This window comes from Grampus griseus (genome assembly GCF_964374135.1).
Source record: "Grampus griseus genome assembly, chromosome: 5".
In the NCBI taxonomy this organism is placed as follows: domain Eukaryota; kingdom Metazoa; phylum Chordata; class Mammalia; order Artiodactyla; family Delphinidae; genus Grampus; species Grampus griseus.
In genome coordinates this window covers 109,091,662-109,112,877 of record NC_138998.1, presented here as the reverse complement: position 1 = coordinate 109,112,877, position 21,216 = coordinate 109,091,662, and the positions used below count along the sequence as shown (strand labels likewise).

Genomic DNA, 21,216 nt, shown 5'->3' with positions numbered 1-21,216 from the left:
ACTAACTATAAAATCTACCACATTTTTGATGCTGAGAAAAACCTCAACAAAGAAAAATAACTTTCTTCTTGCTCATCTCTTCATAGCCATAAAAAATAGATTTTTTTTAAATAAGGGAAAAAATATAGAATTCCTTAATTGTATTTTTAAAAAAAGACATGTTTAGTTCAGTAATTATGGGTATATTTTCAGCTATGCTGTCATTATCATCAAAATTCTATATTCTACAAAGTTACATTAAATTAACACTCAGGTATAACATTCTTTTCCAAAGAACTATTATTTTAAATGAATTTTTAACCCAGAATTTTGGCTCTACTCTCAATTCGAAAGTTGTTTTTCTTTCTTTATGTTTTTAAGCCAAAGCTGTTTAGTGAGAAAAGTTTGAGCTCCCATATATAAGGAGATCCTGAGACCCTATAACAGGGAAAAAAAAAAAAAAAAACCCTTCATCTAGATAAGTAAATAAATTAAAATTTTCCCAACATACTGCCTGTTAATTATTTTAACAGTTAACTGTATTCTATCATACTTCCTATTTTCTATCACAATTTCATTTATCTTAGTCATTCCTATCTCTCCAGTAAAAATAAAGGCCCGTTGATTAAATCTGATATTCTTTGTGCCCTTAGACACTAAATAAATATTGCTTGATTGAAAATAATTGACTGAATGTTGTTTCAAGGATATGGAGAGATTTTAAATTATGTGATATACCTTCACAAAGAATAGGATTTTCAAAAATCAAATTAAATTGAAAAAAAAAGTTAACAGAGGATATTTTTACATAAAATAGGGACTAGATAATTTTGAGTTTTCTCTTTACAAAAGATTTTATAAATTGTTATACTTTTAATATTTAAACATTAAATCCTAAATCCTTAAAATTTTTAAATACAGTTTCCAAACACATATATGGTCCAACCGGATTTACAAGGAACAACTTTTAATAAATCAGCATTAGTCATTATGATAGCTACCAAATCTAGTTTCATACAGTCCCTTTCCCATATTTTTATATTTCTAAAGCCTATTTAGTAGGTTCAATCATAAATATGGAGGAGAGGTAATCAAATGCAAGTACTAAATTTTAACTGAGGTTCTTATAGCAGTTTTGGTATCTGTATGTAAAACTTTAACTTGAACACTCTCAAGCAATACCTCTCAATAAATGGCAATAAAAAGAACTAATAAAATAGAATGCCAAAAAGTGCCTTGATTATAGGTTGATATCAAAGTGGTCTATTAATATAAAACTAGTGGTCAAGGCAGTCACTTAGAGAAGATGGGGAAATAGTCATGTTTATGTATGAGAAAAAATTATAACAATTTTAACAACAATTTAAGTGAAAAGACTCCTAGCCTCAAAATATATTTCATAATAATCACCAGGCCAAGCTATCTGAATCAGCAGACACACGATCTTTTTCAAAACTTTCCCTAAAGTTTTCAGTAACTCTAGAAACAGGCAGCTGGCATCATCTAATTTGGGGGACTACACAAAGAATAATTTTAAGTCCTTAGACCTGCTTTTTCCAATAAGGGAGCCACCAGACAAAGGTGGCTACTTGTGCTTAAGATTAGGTTAGTGCAACTGAGAAACTAAATTTAAAGTTTTATTTAATTTTAATTACTTTATTAAATGTAAATTTTAAAACTATTATTCATTTGAGTTGCTAGAACTTTTAACAATGGTTGGAAAAACTTGGGTATGTACTTTTAAACTGAAAATTTTATTAAATCTAAATATTGATCAAGTATTTCCAATGGAAAAATACCAGGTTTAGAAAGTGCAGTACAAAAGAATGAAAATATCTCACTAACAAATTTTATATTGATTACATGTTAAAATATGTTTTGATATATTGGGTTAAATAAAAATCTATCATTATTAAAATTCATTCAGCTGTTCTCCTTTATTTTTTTAATATAGCCACTAAATTTTTTGAATTATATAAATGGTGTCCATTATATTTCTATTGGACAGTGCTGCCTTAGACAATATAAATAAAATCAAAACTTTTTTTAAAGTCAGGTTCCTTAAGGTATAATTTACACACAGTAAAATTCACTCTTTTACATGTATAGTTCTATAAATTCTGACAAATGTATACAGTCATGTAACCACCACAATCAAGACATAAAACATTTTCATCACCCCAGAAAGTCCCCTTATGTTTCTCTGTAATCAGCTCAAACCTCCTACCCCTAAACCGTGACAACTCAGTTTTCTGTCCCTACAGTTTTGCTCTTTCCAGAACAGTACAGCATGTAGACTTCTTGAGTCCAGGAAAATCAAACTTTAAAGACCATGCTACCCTATGGTACTAAAGGATTATTATTGATATTTCCTTTCCTTGTATTACGAACATTTCACCAAGGCCTATTTTGCCAGTTATTCCATTTTCAAAACTGAAAATGAAAGCTTTCTTCCTTGTCACTATTACAGTAATTTATTTATACTTATAGAATAAAACTGAGCACACTGTATTTTAGTTATTTACATACAGGTTTCCCTCCACTAGACTGTATGATGGAAGCCTGACTTCTAGAACCACTGTGCTTTCCATAGAGTTAACTGCCTAGTGAAATTAATGGTGCAGATGACAAGGCTGAGAAGGTATTCCCCATATTGTGTTATAAAAAAGGAAAAGGAAAAAACAAAGAACTGACTGATGAAGCAGTTTACCCTCTAGATTAACTGTCTACTTTTATTGTGGTCTCAAAAAAAGATATTAGAGGATCCAAGTACTACGATGCCAAATAACCAGGAGCAAGTGCTAGTGGAGATTGAACCTACACCAATATTTTTACCTAGATTGCTATTAGTTTTGTCAGAGCTTGCTAACAAAGTTGAATAGATTTGGAGTACTCTAACACTATTTTTCTCATAAACTCTGTTATTTCTGGTACATGATTTTAAGAACATAAAGTTTTTAAGAAACACATGTATCTTATTACAGCAGAAACACCTTTACCGCATGAAGGTAAAGACTGAAGAAATTCTATGGAAAAGTAGAACATTTGTAATCAATAATATTAATAAAAGTTAAATATATGAAATATAACATCTATGTTTTAAATAAATAAATAAAATATTACAACTCAGTTTAATCGTTCTAAAATACTTACTGAAGTCTCCAGTAAGAAAAACTCCCTCTGCTCCCGGGGCCCATTCTTTGCAGTATAAACCACCATCAGCACATCTGTGGATGCCAAATGATTCATAACCTCTGGAAAACTTATCAATACCACCTTCGTTCTCTCCAATGTTGTTCAAAGTCTTGCTAAACAGCTTATACCTTTGAAAAAGTGCAAAAGAAAGGAAATTGAAAAATTAAATCATCTTCCAGAAAAGCTACTGTAATTAAGAAGTTGCTTTACTCTCATTCAGAAAAAGAAAAAAGAAGACATCATTAAAGAGGAATGATGTGAATAATTTCATTTATTGGTAGAAGTTACCTGGTAGGATAAAATCATTTTTATCTCAAATAAACTGAACTAATCCAACTAACATTTTTTTTTTGTAATTTCAAGCATTTTGGTATAAGAGAGAAAATATGATGGCTATGTTATTCCATGAATATTTTAATATCAGCACTATAGCAACTTCTATGTCAAGACAGTATAATGAAGGAGCATTCCTACATCTCTCCTCAAACTCCTAAAAAAAAAAAAAATGAAGGAAAAATAGCTAAAAACCAGTAAGAAAAATAAAATTACTCTATAGCAGGTTTGGCACACTTTTCCTGTTAAGGGGCAGATAGTAAATATTTCAGGCTTTGCCAGCCATATGGTCTCTATCACAACTACTCAACTATGTCTCCGAAGCATGAAATTGGCCACAGACAATATGCAAATGGATGGGTGTAGCTGTGTTTCTTTTTTTTTTTTTTACATCTTTATTGGAGTATAATTGCTTTACAATGGTGTGTTAGTTTCTGCTTTATAACAAAGTGAATCAGTTATACATATACATATGTTCCCATATCTCTTCCCTCTTGCGTCTCCCTCCCTCCCACCCTCCCTATCCCACCCATCCAGGTGGTCACAAAGCACCGAGCTGATCTCCCTGTGCTATGCGGCTGCTTCCCACTAGCTATCTATGTTACGTTTGGTAGTGTATATATGTCTATGCCACTCTCTCGCTTTGTCACAGCTTACCCTTCCCCCTCCCCATATCCTCAAGTCCATTCTCTAGTAGGTCTGTGTCTTTATTCCCGTCTTACCCCTAGGTTCTTCATGACATTTTTTTTTCTTAAATTCCATATATATGTGTTAGCATACGGTATTTGTCTTTCTCTTTCTGACTTACTTCACTCTGTATGACAGACTCTAGGTCCATCCACCTCATTACAAATAGCTCAATTTCATTTCCTTTTATGGCTGAGTAATATTCCATTGTATATATGCGCCACATCTTCTTTATCCATTCATCTGACGATGGACACTTAGGTTGTTTCCATCTCCTGGCTATTGTAAATAGAGCTGCAATGAATATTTTGGTACATGACTCTTTTTGAATTATGGTTTTCTCAGGGTATATGCCCAGTAGTGGGATTGCTGGGTCATATGGTAGTTTTATTTGTAGTTTCTTAAGGAACCTCCATACTGTTCTCCATAGTGGCTGTACCAATTCACATTCCCACCAGCAGTGCAAGAGGGTTCCCTTTTCTCCACACCCTCTCCAGCATTTATTGTTTCTAGATTTTTTCATGATGGCCATTCTGACTGGTGTGAGATGATATCTCATTGTAGTTTTGATTTGCGTTTCTCTAATGATTAATGATGTTGAGCATTCTTTCATGTGTTTGTTGGCAGTCTGTATATCTTCTTTGGAGAAATGTCTATATAGGTCTTCTGCCCATTTTTGGATTGGGTTGTTTGTTTTTTTGTTATTGAGCTGCATGAGTTGCTTATAAATTTTGGAGATTAATCCTTTGTCAGTTGCTTCATTTGCAAATATTTTCTCCCATTCTGAGGGTTGTCTTTTTGTCTTGTTTATGGCTTCCTTTGCTGTGCAAAAGCTTTGAAGTTTCATTAGGTCCCATTTGTTTATTTTTGTTTTTATTTCCATTTCTCTAAGAGGTGGGTCAAAAAGGATCTTGCTGTGGTTTATGTCATAGAGTGCTCTGCCTATGTTTTCCTCTAAGAGTTTGATAGTTTCTGGCCTTACATTTAGGTCTTTATTCCATTTTGAGCTTATTTTTGTGTATGGTGTTACGGAGACACTTTATTTACAAAAACAGATGGTGGGGCCAAATTTGGCCTCTGGGCTGTAGTTTGCCTAGCCATGCCCTATAAAGCATGGAAAGAACATACATCACATCAAACTACAGAAGCTAACAGCCACGAGAAAAAATCAAAGATTGCTTTCCAAGCAGGACCAAGAATAACACATGGCTGCTCCTGAACCTCTCCCAGATTCCCAGAGTCCATATTCAGGGCTGGTACACAAAAACATACTACTACTTGCACTTATTAGCCCCAGGTCTGGGGAGAAGCAAAGTAGGACAAAACTGGTAAAACTAGAGAAATGAAGCCTGTGGCAGGTGCTCTATGTCAGAAGTGAAAGTTCCAGAACTATGCAATGAATTGAGCAATGTCCATAAACTTCCCTGCGTACTCAATACCCTGAGGGGTAATCAATAAAAGTCCCAGAAAGATGGCATGAATCCAAGTAGGGAATATACAGGGAATATACAAAATGTAAGAAGCTAACTAATGAAGAACACCTCAACTGAGCTGAATGGAAAAAGGCTCTTTCCACAAATGTTTCATGCTGTACTTCAACTTAAATAAAAATGAACTGAATTAAAATAAGAGCTGAGAGATTATATGACAGAACAACAGAATGAGAAGTAAAATGAAACTGCAGACCCAAAGAAATAAACAGAGTATCAAAACGTAGCATTAGAAAATAATAATTAAATTAGAATTGGCAAGGAACAAAGTGTACATATAACCAAGGGCGGAAAGCGGGGCATGGGGGGTGGTGGTGGGATGAATTGGGAGATTGGGATTGACATATATACACTAATATGTATAAAATAGATAATTAATAAGAACCTGCTGTATAAATAAAATAATAAAATAAAATTCAAAAAAAATAATTTAAAAATCCCTATTTTTAAAGTTAAAAAAAAAATACTATACAATGGACATCCTCAATAATTGAGTATGAGAGTTACTGTTTCTCTACACTCTTGGCAATGTTAGTCTTACTAATCCATCTGATATTTTTTAACTCTCTGGTTGGTAAAAATATCTTATTGTGTTTTAGTGCTTGCATTTTCCTAAATTATTATTAAGGTTGAATGGCTTTTCTTAAATTTATTAGCTATTTGTGCTTCTTTTTCAGTGAGATGAGTGCAGGCTAGTATTTACTAATGGTATAACTCTGGACGAATTCCTAAATTTCTTTGTGCCTCATTTTCTTGCCTGCAAAATGGAGATGCTAAGTGTATTTGATCAAAAGGGTTATTACACAAATTAGCTGAGTTTGTACATGTAAAGTCCTTAGGCTATTGCCTGGCAAATAATATTCTCTCAATCAATATTACCTATATCTTTGTCCTTTTTTTTTCCATTTTAGGTTGCTTTATTTTTTGATTTGCAAAAGCTCTTTATATATTATAGAAAGTCATCTGTTTTCTGAAACACACTTATTGCAAATATTTTCTTCCAGTTGGTTTCCTTCCAGTTTTACTTATGGTATATTTCATCTTAAAGAATTTAAAAATTCTTTCTAATCTATCCATCTTTAAGGAGTTTTATATAGAATATATATAGCATTATATTTTGCTTAAAAGGTATTCCTAATCATAAGATTAAAATAATTCTCCCATATTTTCTTCCACTATACTTATATTTTTTGGTGTTTAGTGCTTAAATTGCCTTGGAATTTATTTTTGTATGTGGAATGATGTAGGAATTTGAGTTTTCTTCCAAAGTGCGAGAATAATTTTCCCAGTGCTCTTTATTTCATATATTCTGCCCTTTCTCCACTGATTAAGATGCCTGATTGACTTTATGTATTAAATTCACATATATAGAAGGCATTTTTATTTATTCCTCTTTCTTTGTTCTCTTCTGTATCTGGAGGAAGAATACCACACAATTTTAATTAACATAACTACATATAATAGTATATTTAATATTTGGTCATACAAGTTCACATTTTAATTTTTCTGTACATTTTCTTGGATATTTTAAAAACTTTTTTCCTTTATATGAACTTTACAATCAGTATGTCAAGTTTATTCAGATTATTTTACTATATAGATTAATTTGGAGAGAATTGCTACATACAAAATATTGAGTCCTTTAGCACATTTATTATTAGGTTAATCTTAGCATTTTGCTGTTATCATGATAAGATGCTCCTTGTCTACTACATTTTCTAAGTGGCTATTGTTGACAAATAAAGATGCTAGTGGTTTATTATAAAAAAGAATTATTAGGTAAGTGAACTGAAAATTGATATAATTAGAGAAAAAAGACAAAGAAATTGAAAATATTAAAGAAAAGAGATATGCAAAACTAACAAAAATGATCAAAATAAGGATAGCTGGTGACTCTGAAGAACAAAACTAAATAAAATGAATATAAAAGACATAAAACTGGACAGTTTTTCTATAGAATTAAATCTGCATTTTAAAAAGAACACATTATGTTTTAAGAAAAAATTGGAAAACAAACGCACAAACACGCACGCACAGCATCTCCCAGTTTAAGCTACTGAAATTCAAAGGAGAAAGAAATAATTCTATGGACAACCGGTACAAAAAAATAAGGGGAGGCGGGCATGTTTTTTGCAAAGGAGCATTACATTAAAGACCAAAACATAACAAATCCAAGCCCACACAATTCTGAGAGGGAAAAGTAGTAATCTAAGGATATTATATGAGGGCTTCCCTGGTGGCGCAGTGGTTGAGAGTCCACAAGCCGATGCAGGGGACGCGGGTTCGTGTCCCGGTCTGGGAAGATCCCACATGCCGCGAAGCGGCTGGGCCCGTGAGCCATGGCCGCTGAACCTGCGCGTCCGGAGCCTGTGCTCCGCAACGGGAGAGGCCACAACAGTGAGAGGCCCGCGTATCACAAAAAAAAAAAAAGAAGTCAGTTTAAGGATATTATATGAGACACATGCCTACTCGAGCTTAAGAAATTCTTTAAATATTGCCAAATTAAAAAATAATTTTAAGTCTATGACATTAATGAACCATTGTTGAAGAAAAGAAAAAAAAAACTTTCCATAAAAATTAGTCAATTAAAAGACTAAAAACACACACAGAGGAATTGACAGTCATTGCAGCAGTGTGGTTGAGCCCTAAGTCTTTAAATATAGAACCAAGTTTAATCAATTGTGCAATTATGTGAATGTGATATCAAGAAAAGAATCTCAATGGACAAGTGAAAACTTGACTTATTAAAAAAAACAAGAGGTAAGTGAAAGGGAGATGGAATAAAGCATGAGTGGTCAGACCCCTATTTTTTTTTATAACAGAGTCACTCAACACTGACTAAAATTTAAGATTGTCATCATTATACTCTTTAATCTCTTCATTAATCTTAGATGGCCACTTTAAAGAAAGTCGTAATGTGAATTTCAGCCACTTCTTTCATTTTATTTCAGTCTATTTGTTTAAAATTAAAACACATCTATTTTCCTCATGTTTTATTATATCATTTCTATCAAGCTGTTTCTCTATCCTTCTACCTATATATAAGCATATAAAAAATATCAAGAATGATGTTCCCTTAATATCAGTGATTTTTTTGGTGGGGTTTCTATTTACTTTCTCCCCTGCATTGTTCTAATTATTTATAACAAAGAAACACCATTTAAACAAAATAAATGTTTTTTTCTGAAACTACAAAATTTTTAGATCATTAAAATATCTACATAATCCTATAAAATATTCCATAAGAATTTTAATACGTATGTAAAACTATGTTTATAAAATTTGGGGAATTCAAATAGTTTGAAATAGATCAGTGGGACAAAACTGAGTTCTTGAAATAGACTTGAACATATAAAGAAATTAAATACATCATAAAAGGACATTTCAAATAAGTAAGAAAAGAATGGCTTACCTATTTAAATATTGGAATCGAAGTTTAAAAATTGGACCTCTAAAACCAAAATAACTTTGAAAGATCAAAGTTATAAATATTTAATTAAAAAAAACCCTACAGTTCACAGAAAAAGAAGTACAAATGGCCAGTAAACATATTGAAAAGATGCTCAAATTCATAGATAATTGAAGAAGTGCAAACCTAAATTTCAAAATTCCATTTTCCACCTAAAAGACCAGTAAACATGTGATAGTCTGTGCAGACAGAATGCAGGTCCAGGAAAAAGACATTCCCAAATACTCTTTAATGAAATATAAATTAGATAACTATTTGGCATCAGCTATGAAAATTTCAAAATTACACTCTTCAACTAAGTAATTCCATTTCTAGAAATTTACCCCTAGGATATATCACACAAAGAAGCAAAGACGTGTGTACAATGATAATCATTATGGCATTATTTAAAATACCAAACCATGGAAAATACCTACCTGTTCAACAAGGGAGGCTGGTCGAATTAACTGTGGAACATGCAAACAACAAATTACACGAGATCCATTACGAAGAATGAGATAGAACAAAATGTGGTGATATGGAAAAATGTCCCAAGAGCGATGGCTTAGGGAAAGAAGCTGCAAAGCAGTTTTCTACAAACCATCTATTTGTATAAAGAATATTCATATAGGTACAGATGGCATGTAGATGGTATTTTCACAGGGTCCCTTCCTCTGTACCAGCGGTTGAATTCCAGTGGGCTGAGGTGAACAGGAGCCTTAAGCCCCCCTAGCCTCACCACACTCACCACATTTGCTTCAAAGACAAGAAGAGGTACAGCACAGAATCTGATCGGTGTAGTGCAATGCCTACGGGAGTGGTAGGTGTGAGTGGAATATTTCATATATGACCCCCTTTTGTATAGTATATATATACCCAACACACACAAATACACATGCCCACCTGTGAGCACACATGCCCATGGTTTCATAAAAATTCAGATTACATTTAATCTATTATTTGAAACAAATTAGCTTTTAATGAAATGATACAACCCCAGTCTCACTGGCAGTCTTTACTCTAGTCTTTACACAAACTGAACCACCAACAGAAGCCAGGAAGGTATCATAAATATGAGGAGCTGCTCCCACATGAGGAACACAAAAGGGCAAGCCTGAAGATAAAAGAATGACCAATGAGGTTAGCCTTTGAGTATGGAAAACAACGCAGAGAAGAACTCTAAGTGAGATGGAGAGCACAAAGCCCAGCGAAAAGTGAGTGTCTATTTAAAAGCTAGAGCCTATTATTACCAAGCATTTGCCAAATCAAGTAAGAATGAAAAAATTCCAGATTTTTCTATGAACTCTCCCTAATTTAACACTGGCAACTGTTTCAAAAATACTTCAAATACTGATCTGGACCAAAAAAGAAAAAAAGGCAAAAAACCCCTCAATCTACAGATCTAATGAAAGACTAGTACTGCAAACTCTCTCATACTCTCCAACTTCTATGAGAAAATGATTGTTACCTCTTATAGATATTATTCAGCTATAACTCTTGGTGTATGGAAACTCTAATCCATATTAGACAACATAAGTAACAACATTCAATAAAATGATCAAACAGGAACAGTCAACAAAATAAATCTGGACTTAGGGTAAAAAAAATACATACACATACATTATCATAATATAAGAAAAATTACTGATTCTTTTTAAAAAGACATCAACTTTGGGAGGGCAAATAAATGTGGCAATAATTTTACTGTCAATGTGGTTATAATATCTTTAAAACACAATTTTAGATTTATTTAAAGTTTAAGTTTAAAAAATAATCATTCTTACGACGTTTCATAAGACATGTACAAATGTCCCATTTACTAAAATTGAACAGAAACAGGATTATAGTATGATATAATTCTAACTAAATATCTTGACTTCCTCAAGGTCAGCCCTGTAGCTCCTGATACAGAAATACACATTCCACTTTGAAATCACTGTGGCTCAAAAAAGAAAATGCCTGAGGATCTAGCAAGCTCATCGTCCCTTTGCCCTCTCCTACTACAGTCATCTCTCTCAATATTTTGTTATGAATTTATAGAATATTTAAAAACTGGGTCAAATTCTTGGTAACCAGAACATAAAACGAAGTTAGTATTGCAACTAGCATTTTGTACAGATATAAAAATATTATCACATTTAATTGATGTCTTTAATCCTCTTTTTACAAAGAAAGAAATAGAGGCACAGATAAATATGTAAGTTGTCCAAGGTCAAGAAGGTAAAAAGCAGTAGAGATGTAGTATTATTCATCACAAAAGGTATACTTTAAGGAAATCAAGAGACAAAGTCTCAAATTAAAAGTCACATCTTCCTTTTAAAGAAAGCCCTATAAGTTTTATTCATAAGGCTATTAATCTTATAATTAAGAGAAACAGCTAAGGCTCTAGAAACAAACAGTTCAGGTTCAAATCTTAACTCTATTACATACTATATGTGACCTTGAACAAGTCACTTAGCCTCTTGTTTAGATTTTAATACTTGTTTAGATTTTAATGTGCACATTAATTATTAGCAAACATCAAGGACTGTTTCTCCTTAAATTCCAAAAGTGTGTGAGAACACATTTTTTCCTGCTATGAAAAATTACAAATATAGGCATACTAACACATACCAGGTATTCCAGATTAACTTGAATGTATGGGTTATAAAAAGTGTTGAAGAAAATTAAGTAAATTGGATTGACTAGGAGAAAAAGTAGTTACTTTAGGGAAGCAGGAAAGTATTAGTCTGGGAAAAAAATGAAACAGGCTACAGTCTTTGCTCTCCTGTAAGACAGTTCATCCTAGATCCGTACTGAAACTCTGATTTCAGGCAAGGTTGTGAACACAGGAGATATGTCAGGGGAGATGGATCATACCTTATCTGGAAATATCTAGGATGTAGAATTCTTTCTCAAGTGCTTCTGAGTGGGCCTGAAACACAAGGAACCCATGGGGGAAATTCCTTCCTTGCTAGCTTAATTCTTAAGATTTTATATTGTCATCTGCTTCCTAGAGGAGACTTGGAATAGAGGCAAGCAAAAGCACAGAAATAAAAGCTCAACAGGAATTTTTAATAACTAAAAAAGGGGAAAATAAAGGAGAGGGGAATGGAATTTTTTTTGAAACAAAAACTGCTTTTTAAATCGGCCTTTAAAAAGACCTCAAGGTGACTGGCAGAAACTTTCTTCTTGAAGCACAAAATATGTGTAATATACAAACTTATCTATGTATTAAACCTGTCAAGTGAAGAGTAGGCATTTGAGACTTAAAAGTGAATAGTTTAGGGCTTCCCTGATGGTGCAGTGGTTGAGAGTCCACCTGCCGATGCAGGGAATGCGGGTTCGTGCCCCGGTCCGGGAAGATCCCACATGCCGCAGAGCGGCTGGGCCCGTGAGCCATGGCCGCTGAGCCTGCGCGTCCGGAGCCTGTGCTCTGCAACAGGAGAGGCCACAACAGTGAGAGGCCCGAGTACCGCCAAAAAAAAAAAAAAAAAAAGTGAATAGTTTATGTTCCTCAATCACGGATAAGTATTCAACAACAACAACAAAAAAAACCCACAACATATTTATTACAGGATAAAAATACTTACTGTGTGCCAATAATTCAAGGTCCTTCCCTCAATAAGTTCATCAGTCTAATAGAAGACTGTTCAACTCAGGACAATAGGGCTGAGATAAGCAAATGTTAACAGAAGAATTAGCAAGACAACAGAAAGAACTGATGGGAGAAGATTAGAAAAGGCTTTAAAAAGTGGCTGGCATTTGTGCTATATCTTGAAGGATGAGTAGTATATTCTGACAGTTGGAGACAAGAAAAAGAAGAGCATTAAATGTGTAAAATTTAAGGTGGTTCTTGTGGGCTACTTATTAGCTATATGTAGCTGGACAGGAGGATGGCTAGAAATGTAGTGGCAAATCAAGATGGAAAAGATGGTTTTCAGCTAGATAATAAATAAAAAATGAAAACCTTTAAGACTTTAAAGAGGAGATAACTGATACATAGAGAGTTTTTAAAGGGAGCAGTTTGAAGGATCAATTTTAGCAGGCAGAGTATAGATATTACTGAAGCTTTACTAAATAGACTGAACATTAAAATACAGGGGTTTGTGGACTTGTTATGCAGGATTGATCAATGAAAATAATTTAAAAATTGACATTATAGTAGACATGGTTTCTCATTTTTGAATGCCGTTCCTTATATTTAAATGTTTAAATGTACTAGTCGACAAATAAATATATAAATTTATAAAATTTCATTTAAAATTTTAGTGACATTTCCAATCTGTGTTCAATTTAACATACACTCTAAACTTCATCTATCAGGAAACAGTAAAATTGGGGCCATTTAAGTAAAAGTGACAAGCAAGTAGTGGTAAAATCCATCCATTTATTCCACAAATATTACTAAGCATCTACTATATGTCCAGTGCTATGCTAGTCACTGAGAACAGAGAAGAAAGAGTCCATGCCTTCAAGACATTCTTTGTTATGTGTGGGAGATAGAAGAGCAAAAAAAGAGTGAGAGGGCTTCCCTGGTGGCGCAGTGGTTGAGAGTCGGCCTGCCGATGCAGGGGACACGGGTTCGTGCCCTGGTCGGGGAGGATCCCACATGCCGCGGAGCGGCTGGGCTCGTGAGCCATGGCCGCTGAGCCTGCGCGTCCGGAGCCTGTGCTCCGCAACGGGAGAGGCTATAACAGTGAGAGGCCCGCGTACCGCAAAAAAAAAAAAAGAGTGAGAAAGCACCGTGTAAGGCGGTGATAAAGACTTATAACCAGAAAATAGAAGTAGCTAGAATGTAAATTCCCCAAAGACAGGGAAAATTATCTGTTTAGCACATTCATATATATACCCAAGCACCTTAAATACTGGCACATATTAAGTACTTAACAAATAAATATTTAGTGAGCACCTATTACTTGCCAGACAGTGGTGAGGCAATGGTGACAGGATGTTAGATTTAGGTTTAAAATTAAGATTATTACATCTGAATTTGAATTCCAATCCTACCTCTTACCAGCTGTAACTTAGACTCAATTTCCCTATCTAAGAATAACAGAATACATTTCATAAGATAATCAAATGAGATAATATACCTAAAATGCTTAGCATAACACCTTTCACATGAAATAAGCACACTATTAGGACAATAAATCTATTCAATATGATTGTTGGATTTGAGGACAACATAGAAAATCAATAGCCTCTTAAAATATAAGAAAGATACAATCTGCCTTAAATGTACGAAACTCACATATTCACTTAGTCCCACCACGGTCCTGGCTTTGTACCCTCATTTGACCGGCCCCATGAAGGCTGTGACTTGCAAGCAGCTCCTGAAAGAAGCCAGACACTACAACATTGATGTGTGGAGAAATAAAGGCTAAACTTTTAAAGGGATAAACTTTGACCAATAAGAGATAGAAAATGGGAAGCAGTCTGCAGATAAATCCCTCACTCTTGCTCCTGTATGTCCTGTGTGACTAAACAGCCAGCTTTATAAGGAAATGCATTATCTCACGTAAGACACTGATTCATTGACTTGAATGTTATAAAAAGTTCAAACGTATGGATCTACAAAAGTAAAAAGGAGGGCTTCCCTGGTGGCGCAGTGGTTGAGAGTCCGCCTGCCGATGCAGGGGACATGGGTTCGTGCTCCGGTCTAGGAAGATCCCACGTGCCGCGGAGCGGCTGGGCCCGTGAGCCATGGCCCCTGAGCCTGCGCCTCCGGAGCCTGTGCTCCGCAACCAGAGAAGCCACAACAGTGAGAGGCCTGCGTACCGCAAACAAACAAACAAACAAAGAAGTGAAAAGGAAACCAGGGGATGTGATGAACCAATCAAGACACCAACTGCTGCCAAAATGAATGGAAGACAATTCACTCCCATCATCTCATTTCTATGCAAACTGATAGTAACATGCATGTCTGTGGTTTTGAACTCAAGCAGTTTTTCTTACTATTATAACCCTTACCAATGCCTATGTTCATAAGATTCGGGACTAGATGTTAATGAAATGAGTTCTTTCACATATAGAGTTAATCTAAGACTAATTTGTATGGGCCATGTTCTATGTTCCAGGCATGATGACATACTATAGAAAGAACAGATTTTAAAAATAAAAGGTTAGGTTCTATTGCTAGGCCCATTAGCAAAGTGACCTTAGATTTTCCCCTTAATGATCTCAGAGTTTCAGCCTCCTCATTTATAAAACAGAAAGAGACTACCATTGATGTCAGGACTATTGTGCTTATACATAACTAGCCCACCAAAAATAAATTATGTCATGTCTCATCTTTCCTTTTTTTAAACAAGAAATTAAGATATATCTAAGTAGAAAAAAAAAAAACCTTGAAAAAATTGGAATAGTTATGTTAATTATAATACAATAATAAAATCTAAATTCAATTACAAGCAAACATTAAGCCTGTTACTAATTTTAACCTTTTTTAAAAACCTTTTTCATTTTGTACCATCTCTAAAACACAATCAAATGCACTATGGACAATCTGATAACTACTATCCTCAGAGCATATTTAAGATCAAACATTTGAATTCTTAGTTTCTGATGTTTTAGAATAAAAGCTATTTAAATAACAATTTTGTTCTTACTTGGCCTAAAGTTAAATGTAATTTGGCTACTTTGTATTTCAAATTAATAATATATATATAGAAATTATGATTATGTAGAAATCATTAAATCTTTCCTTTTTGGGAGGAGGAGAATGAGGTCAATTTAAAACTGTTAAAAGTTAACTTTAAAAGTGAGAGTGGCTACTATTTAAAATTGTGTCCTGGAAGTAAATAATGGCTGTTATTTATTAAATGTTCTTTCCTAATTCTGGTACTGGGCCATAGAGGTGAAGGCATGGATGGAGGTCACTGCTGAGATCCTTCCAAATCTAAATCCTACAAAACCCAAACCATGAAATGTTCTCAATCAATTAATGGAAAATTAGAAATACTTCACTTGGTGGTATTACTTAGAAAGCCTTATACAACTCCTTATTTATTTTAACAATAAAGTACTTATTTCTAGAGTTCAACACTTAGGATAATGGAAATGACATTTAATGACACAACATAAAGAACCTACTATATAGCCATTAATGTAAACATATTTTGACTTAACATATTAATTAATTAGAATAAATTAACAAAATGTAGCTAGAAATTAATTTTAATCACTGTGTTTTGTCTCTTGGCTGCAAACAAATTAATAATATATTGCCCTTGCAGTTTACCAGGGTATGATTAATGGTCAATATTAAAATTTCTGGGGTCTTCTGGCAATGTGAAAACCTGACTGCCTAACTAGAAAAAGAAAGCCATCTGAATGTAATAAATCAGAATTACTGAAGGTAAGCCCTGTGAGATGGCCCATCTGGTCAGGCCTGGAAGTGTCAAGTACTGTCCCAAGCACTTTAAGCAGCCAGCCTCTTTATCAGCCGCTCTCTTTCCAGTCACGCTCCTGTTCACGTCTTTGCTACATGCTCTGCTGATTACCTTGGAAAAGGGCAATGCTGTAACTGTTCAACTGACCTTTCAGTTTATTTCCTCTCGTGTAATATGAAACATGAGCTAACACAGTCTTAGTCTACTGATTTTTAGGAAGAAATCTAACTTAATGTTTTAACAGTTCTTAGCTCAAATAACACTCTGCTCTGTGGTCAGCTTTCTCTATGGGGAAAAATTACATGGCAAAGAGCAGAGGTTTGGGCTAGAGGTCCTCCATGATGTAGACCACAATCTGCACAAGAGCTATACTCCTGAGTATGCGTGGTTAACTAAACTGCTGAGAAGCAATTCCAATTTTTTAAATCACCAAGAGAATCTTGTTCTTAATATGATTCATTGTATCAATAGATTAAAAGCAATGATGGGGGGCTTCCCTGATGGCGCAGTGGTTAAGAGTCTACCTGCCGATGCAGGGGACATGGGTTCGTGCCCCGGTCCGGGAAGATCCCACATGCCGCGGAGCGGCTGGGCCCGTGAGCCATGGCCGCTGAGCCTGCGCGTCCGGAGCCTGTGCTCCGCAACAGGAGAGGCCACAACAGTGAGAGGCCCGAGAACAGCAAAAAAAAAAAAAAAAAAAAAAAAAAGCAATGATGGTTATGTGGATGTCACTGTTACTCAAACATTGTCAAAAATTCTATACTCCTCAAAGTAGAGAGGGAGGTGAAGGAGTCAAAATATACAACTTCTAGACCATCTTTAAGGTACTAGCTATGTGAACTTAAGGAGGATAACCACCCAAAGCTTTAGCTTCCTCTTCTGTAAAATGAAGAAGCTAAATTGAAAGGTACCATCCAGGTCTAAGAACCTATAATCCGTACTCTAGCCTTCTTTGATTCAAAGTTGGGTTCTAATTCTTCCAACCAAGAAAGGAAAAAATCACACCCCAAAACAAAGGTTATTTTGGATGTCTCACACACACACACCAAAGAGTGTATATTTTACTGTGCACAAGTAGCATACTTTTAAATACACCATTTTGCTTAAAATAAAATGCAGTGTATAAACCACTATGAAACATAAAATGCAAAGCAAATAAAAAAAGAAAATAGTCTGTCAGCCAACTGAAAAAATTATAATGAATTATAAATATCACAGATCATAAATGATAATGACTAATACCTCATGGAATACTTACTATGCTATAGGCACTGTTAAATATTAACTATTTAAGCCCTCACAATAACCCAGTGTGGAGGGTACTGTTATCATTCTCATGGTACAGATGAAGAAACAGGAGGTTAAAAAATTTTGCCCAAGGCCACACAGTTATTAAGTGGGTGAAGCTGGAATACATATCCAAGACTTTCCTTCCAGAGTATTTTTACTTAAGCATTACTCATAATAGCACCCAATACGTTTTGCAGTTTACAGTTTTTCAGTTGATTTGGACTTCTATACTAAATTTAATTTATTACTTAGTATTTGTTAAATAATTTTCATATGCTAAATTTTTGATGGAAAAAACCTTTTATTATAGGTTAGAGTGATACAAATGTTCAAAAATAAAGTCATCAGAAAACTCACTTGAAAAAAATTAAAACTTGTCATATTTACACTAACTAAACAAATCCACAAAGCATTTTTTTCTATTTTATTTTGTAAAATCTAACAAAAGGCAGAAATCACATTGGTACTGATTCTAATTACCCAGAGAATTTTACTTGGAGGGCAGGTGTACCTGTCACAATGAACCTGAAGTAGCTGAGTTAAAGCAAAATATGCAAACATGTACTATTTATACCTCTTATATACAGTTTCAAACTGGATGGTTATTATATCAATTATAAGATAAAAACTAATGGACACTAATTTTTTTTCTCTGAAAATCACCAAAGATCAGAAACCTTATAATATGGTAATTAGCAAATCAAAAAACCCAATCACACATTTGAATTTATTAAATATAGCCAGATAGCTATGAACTTTATCCTTGTGAATGTTTTTATATTAGAGACAGGATAAATGAATCAATTTTCACTTTGACAATGGCATGGGACACAGTATACTAATATATATCAAAGAATCCAAGGAGATATATATATTTCCAACAAAAACTTCACATCCTTTGGACTAAATAGCCATGAAATATCAAAGGTTTATCAAACACTCTGACAAGATTTTTGCCTTTACTGAGGGAGATAAAGGTTTAAAAATTCTGTCAGCTACAAAACCAAAAGATTAAAGATCTTTCATAGTGACTCCTAACATGTTGGCAAGACCTCTTTTAAGTTATAAAAATCCAAGTTTCATATCTATATCCATCTATCTATCCATCTATCTATCTATCTGTGTGTATACACACACACACACACACACACACACACACACACACCTTTTTTACATCCACTGACCTAACACAGACCAGACATAATAGGTCTGAAAGCAAAGAACAGCTTGGCAAGTGGAGTGGTCTGCTATATTGTCTGCATGTCTCAGTTTATCATTTTTCCGAATTACACATTTTATTCTTTTAAATATTTACCCAAATTGAGATTGAGATAAAGTATTTAAATTTTACTAAGCAACAATACTCTGTAGGTTTTGTAATGAAGTATGGATGTAAAACAACATTTTTAAATTTCACTTACCATATTATCTAGAGTCTCTGTGCCATAAACTACTATACAAGGACCATAATGCTATAAGCAGATTTGAAAGAAAACCCAAAGCTAAATTCCATTCAAGTATAGCTAAATCTGTTTGCTAATAAGGCCACCCTGATGCTTAATTTAATAGCCTATTCAACATCAGTAAAATGGATACTTTAAATTCATCTAGAACTCATATTGCTTATGGGCCACAATATTCTAGTTCAGTGCTCCCAAAATGCTCTGGTCAGATCACATAGTTGTACTGATAATTAAAGCCTATTCATAATCAAAATTGCTGGAATTGAGAACTCAAATAGATTCTTCATCACTCATAGATCACCCTTCCCTAAGGCTGGGTTCACAAAGAGTTTTGGCCAAACTGTCCCAATGATATATTCAAACAGTATTATAAATTTCTTTGCTGACATCTTCTCCCACCAGATTAAAGATGACATAAAGCCAAGGATCATCTTTTGTATAATTTTACATCCTCAACATCTATTACAGTGTCCATTAAGGAACAGGACTATTGGGCACCTTCAAGATGGTGGAAGAGTAAGACGTGGAGATCACTTTCCTCCCACAAATACATGACAAATACATCTACGTGTGGAACAACTCCTACAGAACACCTACTGAACACTGGCAGAAGACCTCAGACTTCCCAAAAGGCAAGAAACTCCCCACAAACCTGGGTAGGGCAAAAGAAAAAAGGAAAAACAGAGACAAAAGAATAGGGACGGAACCTGCACCTCAGGGAGGGAGCTGTGAAGGATGAAAAGTTTCCACACACTAGAAGCCCCTTCACGGGCGGAGACTGCGGGTGGCGGACGGGGGAACCTTCGGAGCCACAGAGGAGAGCGCAGCAACAGGAGTGTGAAGGGCAAAGCAGAGAGATTCCCACACAGAGGATCGGTGCCAACCAGCACTCACCAGCCTGAGAGGCTTGTCTGCTCACCCGCCGGGGCGGGCGGGGGCTGGGAGCTGAGAGGCTCGGGCTTCGGTCGGAGAGGTTTCGCAGGGAGAGGACTGGGGGTGGCGGCGTGAACACAGCCTGAAGGGGGCTAGTATGCCAGAGCTAACTGGGAGGGAGTCCAGGAAAAAGTCTGTAACGGCCTAAGAGGCAAGAGACCATCATTTTGGGGTGTGCGAGGAGAGGGGATTCAGAGAACCACCTAAACGATCTCCAGAGACGGGCGCGAGCTGTATCAGCGTGGACACTAGAGACTGGCATGAAATGCTAAGGCTGCTGCTGCAGCAACCAAGAATACTGTGTGCAAGCACAGGTCACTATCCACACCCCCCCCCCCCCAGGGATTCTGTGCAGCTGGCCTCTGCCAGGGTCCTGTGATCCAGGGACAACTTCCCCGGGAGAACACACAGCATGGCTCAGGCTGTTGCAATGTCACGCCGGCCTCTGCCACCGCAGGCTTGCCTCGCGTTCCGTAGCCCTCCCTCCCCACAGCCTGCGTGAGCCAAAGCCCCCTAATCAGCCGCTCCTTTAACCCCATCCCGTCTGGGTGGGGAACAGACGCCCTCTGGCGACATACACACAGAGGCGGGCCCAAATCCAAAGCTGAACCCCAGGAACAGCGCTAACAAAAAACAGAAAGGGAAATTTCTCCCAGCAGCCTCAGGAGCAGTGGATTAAATCTCTGCAATCAACTTGAAGTACCCTGCATCTCTGGAATAACTGAATAGACACGAATCATCCCGAAATTGAGGCAGTGGATTCGGGAAAAACTGTAGACTTGGGGTTGGCTTTCTGCACTTAATTTGTTTCTGATTTTATGTTTATCTAAGTTTAGTATTCAGAGCTTATTATCATTAGTAGATTTGTTTATTTGGTTGCACTCCTCCTTTTCAAATTTTTTATATACATATATGCATTTTTTTTCCTTTTTCTCTTATTGTGAGTATGTATGTGATGCTTCTTTGTGTGATTTTGTCTGAATAGCTTTGCTGTTACCATTTGTCCTAGGGTTCTGACTGTCCAT

At 35.3% G+C, this 21,216-nt stretch overlaps 1 protein-coding gene across 1 annotated transcript in view; it reads right to left on the bottom strand.

Annotated features, from left to right (window-relative positions):
- The window catches only part of GBE1 (1,4-alpha-glucan branching enzyme 1), a 292,466-nt gene that overhangs the window by 223,431 nt on the left and 47,819 nt on the right, over nt 1-21,216 (bottom strand). Inside the window, exon 2 of the mRNA XM_082654189.1 lies at nt 3,133-3,302. Coding sequence (XP_082510315.1) covers nt 3,133-3,302 — 170 coding nt within the window. The remainder of the gene's footprint in view (nt 1-3,132; nt 3,303-21,216) is intronic.